This window comes from Doryrhamphus excisus, linkage group LG2, assembly GCF_037039965.1.
Source record: "Doryrhamphus excisus strain RoL-2023G ecotype Guam linkage group LG2, RoL_Dexc_Guam_v1.1, whole genome shotgun sequence".
NCBI classification, from domain to species: Eukaryota; Metazoa; Chordata; class Actinopteri; order Syngnathiformes; family Syngnathidae; genus Doryrhamphus; species Doryrhamphus excisus.
Genome location: NC_136358.1, coordinates 18,110,697 through 18,126,328, shown reverse-complemented (window position 1 = coordinate 18,126,328; position 15,632 = coordinate 18,110,697). Strand labels below are relative to the sequence as shown.

Genomic DNA, 15,632 nt, shown 5'->3' with positions numbered 1-15,632 from the left:
CCAATGAAATGTCATAAAATAATTACACATATTCAAAGTATGGCCTCCAAATGGGTAGATAAACACTGACACCCAGTGGCCAAAAGGGGAAGTTCAACGGCACCTAAGAAAAAAAAAGGCTACATAGAAAAAGACAAAAAGCCTCTTTAAACACATTGAATGTTTTATTAAAAAAGGAAGTTATAACAGTATTTTTTACACCACTATGAGGTTATAAGCCTATTTCATGGAGAGCATTTGTCTTTTTTTTTGTTGTTTTGACAAAGCATGCCCAACTTTACAATGCAATGGAAATAAAAATAAAATATATAAAAGAGGGGGCGTGGTGTGAAAATTCATAAAAACAAAATGTGCATGTTTTTTTTTTTTTTTAGGGGGTGGGGGGTAAATGTCTAAAAATGAAAAACATGCTGTGTGTGATAATTGAGCCACACTAGCACAACAGACCGTTGGGGAGAAACGAACGGGCCCCTGAAGGCACCATCATTCACTTCTAAACCAGGAGTATCATTTGGTAAATAAATGTATCTTGAATTAAGATATTCTAATGTGTTTTTTCCACGTTTACGTTAATTCTCCACAGCAAACTGCAGTCCGAGGCGGAGTATACCATCACTTTATTACCCAGCAGGTGCACAAAGCTTCATTTAAAAGCAAAATCTATAGGCGTTTTAACAAAAAGAGCCGTTTGTTTGCTTTTTTTTTCCTCCAAGAGGACACAAATTAGCATATCCCGGTCTTTTTTTTTTTTTTTTTTTTAAATCCTTTAGAATATTTTTTTTCATGTTGGATTACAAGAGTCCAGCACAATACTGCACAGAGCAAGAATTCCAATCTGGATTACCAAAAAAAAATGGTGTAATTCATGAATTTTACACCAGTGGTGACTGAATGGGTATTGTGGGCGGGTTCCAACATTTGTCGGAAGCTTCTGTGAAGCTTATGTGTCCTGAGCGGGGCTTGAAAAAGATAAACAAACACTGGATATGGGAGAAAGAGAACCAAAGGAGCCTCTTGAAGGAAGTGACACTAGGCTAGGGAACACCTGTACAAACGTAGCATCTTTTACATATCATCACACCACAGACGCTAACTAACTACGTAGCCGTGAGCGCTAGTATCTATTTGTCGGATGTGCGCTAGCTCGCTTCCCAAAGTCTTGTCAAAGATTGTCCGACGGGGAGGGGTGGGGTCACATGACAGGATGTGGAGTTTAGAAATGTGCTCTTGTACTCCATTTGCTTTTTCGTTGAAGAGGAAGTCCACAAGGCAACTACTTGGGTCCTCTTCATATATTTGGACAGCCATTTTTGTATTGAAGAGAGAAAAAGAAACACAGAATCCCAAGCCAAGGGAGCCATGTTGTTCATTCGGGTGTTTTGTTCAAAAAGAAAAAAAAAGGGCTCATATTATCCTGCGCGATACCCTGTGTGTGATTGTGCGTCTCAAATACTGTCTTTGCCTCGTCCTGGAAGCCATGGACGCACACAAGGGAGCAAAAAAAGACCTTGCTGGGAAAATGCAGGGATGATGGTAAGGGGAGCTACACGCTAGATAATTCATAAAAATCCTTGTTTAGTAATAATAATAATAATAATAATAAAAATCAAAGGTGTTTAAATATGAACATTATAAGTCTGCTTTGTCTTGGTTAGGAAATCAAATATAGTCTCTGTAAAGGAGGAGGAGGAGGCGGGGCTTATCAAGGGGAGGGAGATGGAGAGGGTCGGGAATGGGGGGGGGGGTCCACTACAACTCCATGTCCTGGGCCTCGTCTTCGGAGAAGTCGGACATGGAGCTTTCGGACGAGGAGTCGCCGGCGCCTTCCTCTTGCTCCTTGAGTGCCTCCTCTGTTGCATATTTCTGGATGTACTCTGTGGAGACACAAATACTTCAATGGAGGAGGCAGGAAGGTGGGGAACTCTCTTAGGTTGTCGTGTGCGAACCTTTGATTTTCTGCTTGTACTCCTCTGGCCTGTGCAGGTACATGGCGGCGGCGTCTCCGTTCAGAGGGTCGATGGGGTTGGGGTAGGCCAGCAGCTGAGGCAGGAACGACTCAAAGATGTTGGTCAGGTCTAAAAAAAAAACAAAAAAAAACAACAGGACACATAGTAATGCCTGCTCTCATTGGTGTTGGGAAAAAAAATCAGGCTTCACTACACATCTTCAACACAGACGTGGGAGCTGTAACCGTGACACTGCTACCAGAAAATGTTAGCATTTTAACCGTTCTCAGGGGAACTGAAAATGTTAGCGTTCACCATGAGAACTGCTAACTGAAAATGTTAGCGTTCACCGTGAGAACTGCTAACTGAAAATGTTAGCGTTCACCGTGAGAAACTGCTAACTGAAAAAGTTTGCGTCTCATCAGTTCTCAGTGGAACTGAAAATGTTAGCGTTCACCGTGAGAACTGCTAACTGAAAATGCTAGCGTTCACCGTGAGAACTGCTAACTGAAAATATTAGCATCTTTTCAGTTCTCCGGGGAACTGAAAACGTTAGCGTTCACTGTGAGAACTGCTAACTGAAAATGTTAGCATCTTATCAGTTCTCAGGGGAACTGAAAATGTCAGCGTTCAACTTGAGAACCCAGACTAGAAACATTAGTGTTCACCATGAGAACTGCTAGCCAGAAATGTTAGCATTATTATTATTATTAGGGAAAACACTTTGTTGTGGTGATGATGGTGTACCCACTCCTTAATGTTACATTATATATATGTGATACATGGCGTCTTATTAGTTTGGACAAATTAATAACGTGCTTCTCTGAGACAAACACGACTCAGTAGCAGTAAAGCTACAGACGTACAAAACGTCAGTTTAAAGTCCAATTCCAGCATCAATGCTACACGCTTCCAATGCAATAAGAAGGGACCTCTTCTTTACAATTGCTGATAAAGCGTAGACAATGAGACCTTGGATAAAAGATGGCTGACTACCACTAAATCATCCCCGTCAAAGGGCCTCTGACCTTTCCAGGCGAGGGCGTTGCCTCATTAGTATTCACCTCTCCCCTCAGTAAGAAGATTAGCGCACAGACGCACGCCTCTATGATGCATACTCACCATAAAGAGCCGTCCACGTCTGGTTAATGACATCTAAACACACCGTTCCTGACCTACAACACAAGAGTCGAGCGTAAACAAGTATGGAAACATGAATGTACACATACCCTCCCAGATACACTTCACGGACTCAAACATGAGTCGATTCAACATTTAAGTCTTTCCTCCTTCATTTGTCCGTGGGGTCGTGGCGAGCACCTGCCGTCGTGGAGTGTGGCGTCCTTCAGCGGATCTGTCCCTCGCGTCTAAGCGCTGGATTAATGAGCCGGGAACAACAAAGAGCTCGGCCAAGTTTTGTCATTTGCGCCTAAACAAGAATGCTTCATGCGCCCAACGGGTGAGGCCACGTGCCAATACCGACAAGAAGGAACTTTCCCAATGAGTCGAAGGAACTTTCCCAATGAGTCGATATGAAGTCTCTTATTATGTCAACTAGATTGGGTAATACGAGTGTAAAGCTGACTATAGGGCTGCTAGTTCAAGTCAACAGGGCTTTATTCATGTTAAAAATTGGATTTAGAAAAAAATTCACTCATCGCTGGCCGGCTCTAGAACCAATTAACCGTCATAAACAAGGGATTACTGTACTAGAATTTGAAATGTTCACATAAAGGACTGCATTTATGTTACTATATATATATATATATATATATACATAATGTCATTGTATGGTCATATCACCTCGTACTTCAGTACGGGACAAAAAATTAAAAAACTAAACAAAAAAAATATATACTGTATTATGAAAGCAGGAAGTGAATAAATGTAACAGTTACTGATTGTAAAAGTACCAGATGGAGGGGTAGGATTTAATAAGCTTTGCTTCTTCCTACTCCTTTTGGACATGTGGAACTGAACTGATTATGGGATGCACTCAATCGTAATCTGATGCATGTTCAAATGAAATTAAACCATTACCATTACTTTGGCATGTGACAAAAATAAATAAATACAAAAATTAAAAACTAAAAATTAATAAAAAACATTAAAAAATTTAAATTATATTAGGAGAGCAGGAAGTGAACAAATGTAACAGTTACTGATTGTAAAAGTACCAGATGAAGGGGTAGGATTTAATAAGCTTTGCTTCTTCCTACTCCTTTTGGACATGTGGAACTGTGAACTGATTATGTGATGCATTCAATTGTAATCTGATGCATGCATGAAATTAAACTACCATTACAGATGTAATATGCATTTATGTGGCATCAAACATTGCATTTGCATTCATCTAAGGAACACAGCCAACAAGGGCTCCATCATCGTGAACACAAAATGTCCTGAGATTGTCTACTTACGCTTCATCAATGTTAGGATGAAAAATCTTGTTCATGAATCCTGAAAAACAAGAGAAATATTAATGAAAAGATGTTTCACACGGTAGTAATCAGCGTGTGTGTGTGTGTGTGTGTGTGTGTGTGAAGGCAGCATGCGCCCTTGTACCTATTGATGGTGATTTGAAAGGGTATTTATCCGGGAGGTCCACTCGCACCTTCCACACGCCGCCCTCATACGGCGCTAAATGTGAGAATAATAAATTGTAAGCAGACATCACTGTACTTTTCTTGTATGTTGAAGGCAAAATGATTTTTTTTGTATGTATGCATGAAGCCTGGTTTACTTCCTTTGTACACATTAACAGGAATTCAATAAAAAGCTCTTCATCTTCCAGTTTGCACGACTTGAGATCCTTTTCCAACAAATTAGAACACATGTGATATTTTCGGTGGGGGTTCACTTACTTCCCTGTGGTCCAAAAAACTTCACTACAAATTCGTTGAGTCCGCTGAGGATGGTGACTTCATGTTTGCTCTCAATGCTAAACAGGCAGTCAAGGACCAAAAAAATAAACAACCTGCACATATTAATGAGACAATAAGACTTGTATCATATATATTTCATTCTGGCCGAGAGTTCGATTCCACATTCCATAAACATATTAGGTGACTCCAAATTGTCCATAGGTAGGAATGTGAGTGGGAATGGTTGTTTGTCTATATGTGCCCTGGCGACCAGTCCAGGGTGTACCCCGCCTTTCGCATGAAGACAGCTGGGATAGGCTCCAGCGACCCTCGTGAGGATAAGTGATAGAAAATGAATTAATATTTCATTCTTGGTGCCAGAATTAAAAAAAACAACGACACTTCCAAGATGGTAGCAGCTGGCTTGACAGTCCTGGTCCTACGTGTATCCCATTAGCTTTAAGCGCTGACCCCCCACCCCGCAGCCCTAAGGGTTAAATCAAACTGGGGAGGCGGGGGGGGGGGGGTTATTTTAGGCTCTGGCAGTGTCACTGCTTGGACTTTCAAGGGTCGGTATAGACTGGACTAACAGTTATTATGATATGCTAGACTGGGCTAACAGTTATTATGATATGTTAATGTCATCTTAACTTAAACAGTTACACAGTACACCAAGCTACACTCCCCCCCCCCCCCCCCCCCCTTTACCTTGGATTAGTATAGATAAATCATAATCTGTGGCTAGCATGGGTGTCATTATCTTTGCATGCACACACATCGTTTGCTAACGTACACAGAATCAATCTTACTGCAGTGGTGTGAGTCAGCGCCAGCAAAGTCTTCTCTGCTGGCCTAACCACTACTACCAGAAGCACAAGTTTCATGGTGGGCAATGTTGAGCTATTTTACTCTATTGTGCTTCAGGAGTAAAAGAGCTCTGCTGTGTTACCACCATTTCTCATAGGACTGTTCTATATAAGCTGCATGCTAGCTAGTCGTAAACAAACATTTGTCTTGCATTCCGACCTCATAAAGAAGCAGAGTCTAAATATGCTACAAATTGTGGTGTAGACATGTTTTTATTCCGGTCCATAGCGTTTTAAAAATAACCCAAACCTCATCCCAAGTATGGAAAACACACATGGCCGATCATCACATTTTAGTTGACTGTAGGCACATTCATTTGAAATCACCGGCTATTTGGGTCAATGTCTTGTCATCAAAATGACACGGCACATTTTTCACTGCAGAAAATTAAAGCACGCTATTGGAACGGCACTGCCCCATTCGACAGCAATTCAAGTCGCTCTTGCATGTGAAGAGTCGCTTCCAGAGCAATGCTGTGACCACCAGCTGACATGTTTTGAAAATGGAAGACATGGCTGAGCTCCCCCCAGCAGGGAAAAAGGCAGCAATTGGCAGGTTAGTGAATAACATAAAAGGACAGCAAAGAAGCTAATGAGACTGCAACCCTCCGGAAAGCCAGCAGGGAAAAGCAGCATAAAAAGCGAGTAGGGTAGAATTAAGGTCAACCAACAAAAGCAGCTAACCCAGGGCATGAAGAGTTGTCAAAGAGGAACGAAGGTAGCAATGGATAGCGGGCTATGTGACATCACTGCTTTGCGAGGAGACGAGTCAAACACTTGAGCACACACATCAGAAATTAAAAAGTGACACGAGTTTTACAGTACAGGGAAGTACATTAGAATTTAGATTCATAAAAAGAGTGGACCCAATTAAGAGCCTTGTGGTACACCTAAACTTGGTCATGGTTGTCACGTTAATTCAGGGATGCCCAAAGTAGCCAAAAGTTGTATTTTAATGAGAATAACCTAAAATTAAAATTTTAGTAGTATCAAGTTGAAAGATGTTTTTCCCTTCATTTTTTAAGTTTTAATATTATAAACAAAACAAAATGACGCTGTCATTTTTGGAAATTTTGGTTCGGGAAAAAGTTATGAGAACATAAACATACGGAAATAAAGGCATAACATTACAAATGGTTAACTTACAGTACAAGAGTTAAAAGATTATTTAAGAAGAAAGTGGTACACCTAAACTTGGTCATGGTTGTCACATTAATTCAGGGATGCCCAAAGTAGCCAAAAGTTGTAATTTGATGAGAATAACCTAAAATTACAATTTTAGTAGTATCAAGTTGAAAGATGTTTTTCCCCTCATTTTTTTAAAAGTTTTAATATTATAAACTAAACAAAATGACGATGTAATTTTTGGAAATTTTGGTTCGGGAAAAAGTTATATTATGAGAACATAAACATATGGAAATAAAAGCATAACATTACAAGTGATAAATTTACAGTACAAGTGTTAAAAGATTTTAGAAGAAAGTTCAAATACAAGGAAAATTTGAAAAGAACAAACAAAAAACAATCAAAAATGAGGGATTAAAAAAAGAGCAAAGTCCGAACTTCATACTAATAAGCTTTTTCACATATATCTCAAAGCTGAGATGCAGTTATTGTTTGCCGTTTTTAACAAGAGAGCATCTGGACATAAAATGACACTCCATTGTCACTTTTACCTTCCTATTATTCTTTGTTTACACCATAATGCACAGGGTACAGGATCACTGCGGGGATACAAGAGACAGCCACCGCTAGTCAGACTAACTTATTAGCAAAAAAGATGTTTTGCTGCACAGAATATCAAAGTGGCTCTTGCATCCATTTTTCACTACGTGGCCCTCAGTGGAAAATGTTGGGACCTGAAAATCATTTCCTCTGTGCAAAAAAAAAAAAAAGTTTGGGAACCACTGGTCTTGTGCGAGTGCAAGCAAGCAGTGCTAACCAACCGAAAAGTGGACAGATTCCCAAATGTTTCTACAGCAGCCGGCTTGCCACAATGACAAACACCAAGCACGCTTTTTGCAAAGATGATGGAAGACAGCCACCGTCTGCGGCAACGACAACATTTGGCCTTGCTAACGAAAAGCAGGAAGTGTTGTACCAGTCTGCCAACATGTGACAGCTTCCTCTTTCAAAAAAAAACAAAAAAACACATCAGCAGCGACACTCCTCATGTAGGACAACAAAGCGGAATGCACTGAAGCCACAGTTGAATTAGCTACAAAACTGACTCCCCCAGCCCCCACCTGAGAAAGAGAATTCAATGCTCTCGCATGTAAACACATGCAGTGCAGCTATGGAATGCTACCTTATGCGAGTTAAACAGATTACTACTTTGTGCCCTGAGCTGCCCCCTCACAGCACTCTAAAAAAACAGACGTCCGATAGTGGTGGTGGGGGGGTGAAGAACGGGTAGAGTTGGGATTTAATCCGCTTGATACCGAACAATCGGTGCGGCTCCCCCACCAGTCGTTCTACAAACTGTACAGTTTGGTATCAACACCAATTGTGACCGTCTGTCCTCTTAAGCCTGCCTTTCACTCCCTGCCCATGCAAAACAAATTGCAGGGAGGTTTTACATATCAATGGACATCCTGAAGGCCTAGAAAGCCACACTGATGTCTTCAAATTTTGAGTCGAAACAATTTTGCACATGCAGAGTGCTCTGTCAGTCACAAACTCTCAGCCCAATTTATTACAATAATAGCGTCACCATGCTAATGGGAGTCGGCTTGATCCCGTCCATGTATGCGAGCTGCAGTGTCGCACAGACCTGTCGTCGTCTTTTGTCTTGGTCGGGGGGGGGGGGGGGTGACAAAATGAAAGCCCACCCACTGCAATCAAAAAGGCAGCCGCTCCTCCTTCCAGCCTTTTTCGGCTAAATCAACAGTCTATTTAAAAGGAATTGGCTGATCGCAGCCTGTGCAAGCATAACAAATGTGGCTGTTAATTAGAGGTTTGGAAGAAGTTCCTGTTTCAATCTGGTGACCTACTGGGAAAAAATAGCAGTCACTCATCACACTGCTGTTTTTTGGTATCGACTTAAAAAATGTTTGTCAAAGCTGCTCAAAACTACAGGCTGTTTTTCAGGACCTACTGCAGTAGTATAGTAGGAGTACTCTGCTGCTTATAAGAACCTTCTGCAATAAAACAAGTCAAAGTTGCCTAATATTACAGGAGCGCTCTTCTGTAAGAAAACTGATCAAAGATAGTCCATATTGCAGAAGCACTCCTGATTTTAGTGATCTGCAATAAATGCTAGTCAAAATCAGCCTTATAATGGTAATGCTGTGCTGTTTTTAAGAATCTATCCATCCATTTTCCTCCGCTTATCCAGGTCCGGGTCGCGGGGGCAGCAGTCACAGTAGGGAAGCCCAGATTTCCCGGTCCCCGGCCACCTCCTCCACCAGGAGCACACCAAGGCGTTCCCAGGCCAGCTGTGAGACATAATCCCTCCAGCGTGTCCTAGGTCTGCCCCCGGTCTGCCTTTTCCCGGATGGGCATGCCCAGAACACTTCACCAGGAAGGTGTCCAGGAGGCATCCGGACTAGATGCCCGAGCCACCTCAACTGACTCCTCTCGATGTGAAGGAGAAAAAAAAATAGTGTTGCTGTTTTTTGGTACCTAATGAAAAATACTAGTCAAAGCTGCTCTATATTACAGAAGCACTTTTTGAGGATCAACTGAAAATAAAAATAGTAGTCAAGGATGCTCTGTATTAGTAATGCTGTGCTGTTTTTTTAGGGATTTACTGAAAATAACCAAACTAGATTCCGTGCATTACAAAAGTGCTGTTGTTAAGGACATACTGTACATGACGCACGTACTGCACAAACGCAAACATCACATATACTTTAATTATCAAGGCTCAGGGCTTTGAATCCGTGGTGACACAGCCCAAAGCAGAATTTCAACACTGACGTGGTGACAGTGCTGACAAGGCTGAATTCTGAGGCGATGAGATAACACAAAGGATGACAGGCCTGTATGCCATGTCATGATTGCGCTGTGCTTCAATGGAAACAGTATGTGAATGGCAAGCGGTGGGTGAATACAAACAGTTGTGCCAAAAAAAAAAAAACAACTAAGAGAGGACCTTCAGTCTAAGAGAACTCAGCCATGCGTGCGGTAAGAGTCACCGTTTGGGTCATGGGACCCCCTACAGTTTGAGAATGGCATAGACCTGAACTTCAAGTACAGATCTGTCAATCATGATCACCACTACCTCCTACTCTGTCTCAGATATGCAAATTAATGAACAATTAAGTACGAGGGGCAGGTCTAATCCACAACTAGGGGGTCCAATGTGGTCTCAATGGTTCTTGGAGCCTGTGAGTAGAGGCTTTGGATGCAAAACAAAAGGCTTCTGATGCTATCCGGATGTCATGTGTCAGGCGTGTGACAACGAAGTGGAGGGTGCGTGAAGCTCATTCACCCTATGGAGAGAGTGGGAGGAGCTGGGGCGGGAGCGCGAAACAAACTGACCCCTGACTGCGACTAAATGAGACTGGAGGGCAAAACGCTGCATCAACACTTCACATCAAGGATAAAGGGAACGCTTCAGAGGGGTTGGACTCACCTGTAGGGATTTTTTTTTTTTAAATGGATAGCAGCCACGACTGGAAGGGAGGGGGTAGCACTTGGCCCTGGACCACTCACCACTGTGCTGAATACAAAATACTTCACGGAAAACCTGAACAATCATTTTCAAGGGTGACTGAAAGTTAGAATACAACATCACTCTAAACCGCAGGCATGCTCTGCTGTTTTTAGGGATCAAAATTCTAGTCAAAGATCCTCCTACAAGTCAGGGGCGTTCGTTCTGCTGTTTTTAACGCTTGTCAGAGATCCTCAATATGACACTCTACTACTCAAAAAGGTCCATCTAAGGACAGGAGAGCTCAGCTCAGGCATGCTCTGCTGTTTTTAGGGATGAAAATTCTAGTCAAAGATCCTCCTACAAGTCAGGGGTGTTCGTTCTGCTGTTTTTAACACTTGTCAGAGATCCTCTATATGACACTCTACTACTCAAAAGGTCCATCTAAGGACAGGAGAGCTCAGCTCAGGCATGCTCTGCTGTTTTTAGGGATCAAAATTCTAGTCAAAGATCCTCCTACAAGTCAGGGGCGTTCATTCTGCTGTTTTTAACACTTGTCAGAGATCCTCTATATGACACTCTACTACTCAAAAAGGTCCATCTAAGTAAGGACAGGAGAGCTCAGTTCAGGCATGCTCTGCTGTTTTTAGGGATCAGAATTCTAGTCAATAATCCTCCTACAAGTCAGGGGCGTTCGTTCTGCTGTTTTTAAAGCTTGTCAGAGATCCTCTATATGACACTCTACTACTCAAAAAGGTCCGTCTAAGGACAGGAGAGCTCAGCTCAGGCATGCTCTGCTGTTTTTAGGAATCAAAATTCTAGTCAAAGATCCTCCTACAAGTCAGGGGCGTTCGTTCTGCTGTTTTTAACGCTTGTCAGAGATCCTCTATATGACACTCGACTACTCAAAAGGTCCATCTTAGGACAGGAGAGCTCAGCTCAGGCATGCTCTGCTGTTTTTAGGGATCAAAATTCTGGTCAAAGATCCTCCTACAAGGCAGGGGCGTTCGTTCTGCTGTTTTTAACGCTTGTCAGAGATCCTCTATATGACACTCGACTACTCAAAAGGTCCATCTTAGGACAGGAGAGCTCAGCTCAGGCATGCTCTGCTGTTTTTAGGGATCAAAATTCTAGTCAAAGATCCTCCTACAAGGCAGGGGCGTTCGTTCTGCTGTTTTTAACACTTGTCAGAGATCCTCGATATGACGCTCCACTACTCAAAAGGTCCATCTAAGGACAGGAGAGCTCAGCTCAGGCATGCTCTGCTGTTTTTAGGGATCAAAATTCTAGTCAAAGATCCTCCAACAAGTCATTCTGCTGCTTTTATCGCTTGTCAGAGATCCTCTATATGACACTCTCTAGCTCTCATGCTCAAAGACTAGACAGGACAGCCCTAAACTGAGGGTGATGGTGCAAGAGCCAATCATTTATTCTCTCGGCTTGAGGTACTCAACGCCCAAACCAAGCCTGTTTTCACCACCACCACTACTTTTCCTTCAATAATTCCCAGAAAAACAACTTTTGCAGCACGTTTTTCTGAATATTAACAACTGTTAAAAGTGTTCCGCCTCTCTATTCTCTAGCACCAAATTCCATAGCCCAGACGCCACAAGAGCTCACATTCACAAAAGGCTTAAAAGTCCTTTGTGGACAACCTGAGCTGGAATTCCAGCAGCTCACTGCTAGAAAGTGTGTGGCGGGAGGAGCTTGCAATGTTGCATCACATATTAGCAAAAGTGCATCATGCTTCTGCTAGTCACACAAACACCGTAAGGTTAGCCCAATGGAGGACAATGCTAATTCAAAGTCTCTTGGGGGACGTTGTGTGTCAACCATACTATTTATACATCAGTGAGATGTCATGCAACTGGAATGACTGCAGTATCACAGGAGCCCGGCTCAGGACAAAGCCCGATGCTTAAATCTAGCGGCCGTACGACCGGCTGAGGTCATTCATTTGCAGGAATTCCCTCACCGTCCTCGCTCCAGATTCCTGGCTCTCTGGTGGCTTTGGCAGTGGCAAATGAAATCTCGACGATGAGCTTACATGAGGAGGGGTAGGAGGTTCTGGGTTTGGTTACACCAGAAAAGGGGGGGGGTCCATGTTCAGCAAACGAGCCCCCCCCCACATGCTAGCTAACAGAAGTGAGCAGGTGGTGGTCATAGTCAAATCTGTCTTTTGCATTAGCAGGAGTGGGGGTGCACGTTTAGATTTTGTACTGGCTAAACTAATAATATTTTTAAACATAGTTCACTCTTATCGCAAGAACGCTTGTTGGTGATCCATATGACAGGAACACTGTGATGTTTTCAAGGATAAACTACAAAAAAAGATCCTCAATTAGGACGAGGACTGTTTTTAAGTATGGCTGCAAAAAGCAGTCAAAGCCCTTCAATATGACAAGAGTCGTTTGTAAGGAAACACAGCCAAAAATCTATTCGACAGGAGCACTCTGCTATTTTTATGGATAAACTACAAAGAAGATCCTCAATTTGATTAGACCGCCATTGTTTTTAAGGACTGTAAAAAAGCAGGAACACTGTCGCCGTTTTTAAGGATCGGATGCAAAATACTCAACATTGTGAATATGAATAAAAGAGCATGCTAACAGACCCTCCAAATCAAGGGATTTTAGGCAAAAACGCTATTCAAAGATCCTTCATGTCAGAAAAAAGTGCTCCTTTCCATTTCCCGTGTGTTACCAAACAAATGTTTGTTTATTGTTAACACAATTAAATGCATGGATGTAAACACTTGACTCTTACAACTCTTACTTCCCCACAGCTTTTTTTGTTATCCCATCAGCTGTTCTAAGCACCTCCCTCCTGTGCTTTCCGGCCAGTAACACATACGTGCTTGTTCCAACTGTGTTTCTAGAACAGGGGTGCCCATGATGTCGACTGCACAGGTAGTGTGGGCTGATTGCATAAATGTCACTTTGTACATGTCATATGACATCAGTCAGGTGACATAAAGCTGGAGATTAAGTGGTGATCAGACGTGTTATGATACATATAGAGATGCAACTTTCATCTTTAATTATCCTGATTATGGATAACCCACCTCAGCGGTAAGAGGCCTACCTCTATAACTGTAATGTTTAACCCTTAGATGCACGAGTGACTGGACCCTACACTCTTCCATAAGTGGGTCAAAAATGACCCATACTGAGTTTTTGTGCCAATTTTGCCATTTTGGTTAGGAATAATCACTTGTATGATATTTAGTATTATATTTAGGACCACACATGATTTCATCCAGTATCTGTAGGATGAGGAAACAAAAGAGTAATGCCTAGTAAGAGTAAAAGCTAGTTATAAAGTAGGCTAATTTGTTGATAATACTAACAGTCATGAAAGACACATACACAATATTATATGAAGATAATACTTGTTGTATTAGCATTTTATGTGTAAAATAATCTTCCTGGGGGGTGACACTTCTGATATAGTCTGTGTGGTCTACAGTTAATTTATTCCTGACAGCCAACGCTGATAAGAATCAAAGGTTCCTATTGGATTCATTCATTCAGTCATTTTTGACCCACTTATGGAAGGTTGGGGTAGGAACACAAAAACAAAAAAATCTTAAAATGTATAAAAGGTAAGTTAAAAATGTGAATGGCATGATATCAAAAATGTTTTTGAGGAATACCTGGAATATGAAATTATAAAAAGATTTCATTACAAAGATATTTCAAGAAAACAACCTGACCGGGTCATTTTTGACCCACTTATGCATCTAAGGATTAATAGCAAATGCTAACTGGACATAATCCATTAACTGTGTATAATGAACACAAGGGGAAAGATACAATTATACATACAATACACATACAATTAGTATGTGTAATATCTTTCAACAATATCAACTACTTTAACTACTATCTGTAATGTGAAATACTAATTAGTATTGAGTAGTTTCAAAGTTTACCAGTTAGATTTTATATTAAAAGTAGCTCACAGGCTGAAGTGTGAGCATCCCTGTTCTAGAACATATTATTTTAGACAAAAAGTTCCAGTTGTGACAGGAAGTCAAACACACACACAAATGCCAAGTAGCTAGATCGGTGCAAAGTTGGCCCTGTAACACCTGCCGTGCACCTTTACCTTTCGTTGTTGTTTTAGATATGATTTCACCGAATCCGTACATTATTTTCGCATTGTTTTACAGAAAGGCCACACGAGTTAGAGTCGGGCGATCCTCTGACGATCAGGTGGCCATTTTGATGTTGAAAAAGCAACCAACTGGTCGCTAGCATGCTAAGCTAGCAGCAGCTACTACAATGCAAGCATTTCACAAGTGACAGCTGCTCTAAAAGCAACACATTAACAAAACCCTATTAGTTAACGCGTGTGTTTTAAAATACACACAAAAATGCGTTTTTTTCGAAGTGTAAAGGGCAAAGGACAACAGCAGCAGGGGTCTCAGCTGACGTCCGCCGTGCATTATGTAAACAAGCTGATGTGCCAACGTGTAAAAAGGGGCCAAATCTGACTCCGATATTGTTGACAACATGCAAGGCCAAGACGTTTGGCCCTTGAACCCTTGTGGTTTTGTTCCAGTTAAACATCAAAAAACAACATCAAAGAAACTCCCATGCAAAAGGGGATCCAAGGCTGAACAACAACGTTAGCATCTACTCGATCTTGTTCCAGTTTAGCCAAACAAACCGTCATTTTACATTAATTTAATCATTGTAAGACACGATATGGGTGCTGTTAGCTCGTCAGGTTGTCTTTATAATCTAGTAAATGCTTCACAAACTAGCCAAGGCTGTGCTAGCAAAATGTTGTTTACACAAACACTAGTCTCTGACAATGGAGGCTCTATGTGTCTGTGGACAATACAGAATTAGCAGTGCCCGTCATAAATACACAAATAGGACAAAAAGTGTCCCCAAGGGACCGTGGAGTTGTTGAGTTATGTTGAGAAAAGGATACAGTTTCACCACATCGGTGTCCATTCGTCTTTTGCCAGGACTTGGAGACGACATTTTTGGCTATTTCCACCGCAGGAACACAGGCAGGTCAACGGAAAGCTAGCCCCCCTCCCGGACACGCTAGCAGAGTCTAGCAAAAGTGTCTTATCCGAAAGTTAACATTGGCTTGGCCGCAAATAATGACGAGCTTCCCAGCTGGAGCGTCTCCGTCCTCCTCGATGGCCGAACTGAACGTTTTAAACAAGACGACTGACTGACTGACTGCCGTTCACTGCCTCTCTCTCAGCGCCCTGGCCATGGTTCTGACAAGCTGGGATCCCTCCGCGCCTACGTCATATATGCGCGACCGAGCGTCACGGCCGACGGACATGTCTGTAGTTTTTTTCAAGCAGAGGACACCAGACAACGTTATACAG

The 15,632-nt window shown here is 42.0% G+C and overlaps 1 protein-coding gene across 1 annotated transcript; it reads right to left on the bottom strand.

The window, feature by feature from the left end:
• Window positions 1-602: 602 nt before the first annotated feature.
• Window positions 603-15,535, bottom strand: ube2h (ubiquitin-conjugating enzyme E2H (UBC8 homolog, yeast)). Its single transcript, XM_058078030.2, has 7 exons — window positions 15,218-15,535; window positions 4,811-4,887; window positions 4,512-4,586; window positions 4,367-4,406; window positions 3,069-3,121; window positions 1,947-2,075; window positions 603-1,874 (listed from the first exon to the last, which is right to left on the bottom strand). The coding sequence occupies exons 1-7, from the start codon at window positions 15,268-15,270 to the stop codon at window positions 1,750-1,752; spliced, it is 552 nt and encodes a 183-aa protein (XP_057934013.1). The 5' UTR covers window positions 15,271-15,535; the 3' UTR covers window positions 603-1,749.
• Between the last annotated feature and the right edge of the window lie 97 nt (window positions 15,536-15,632).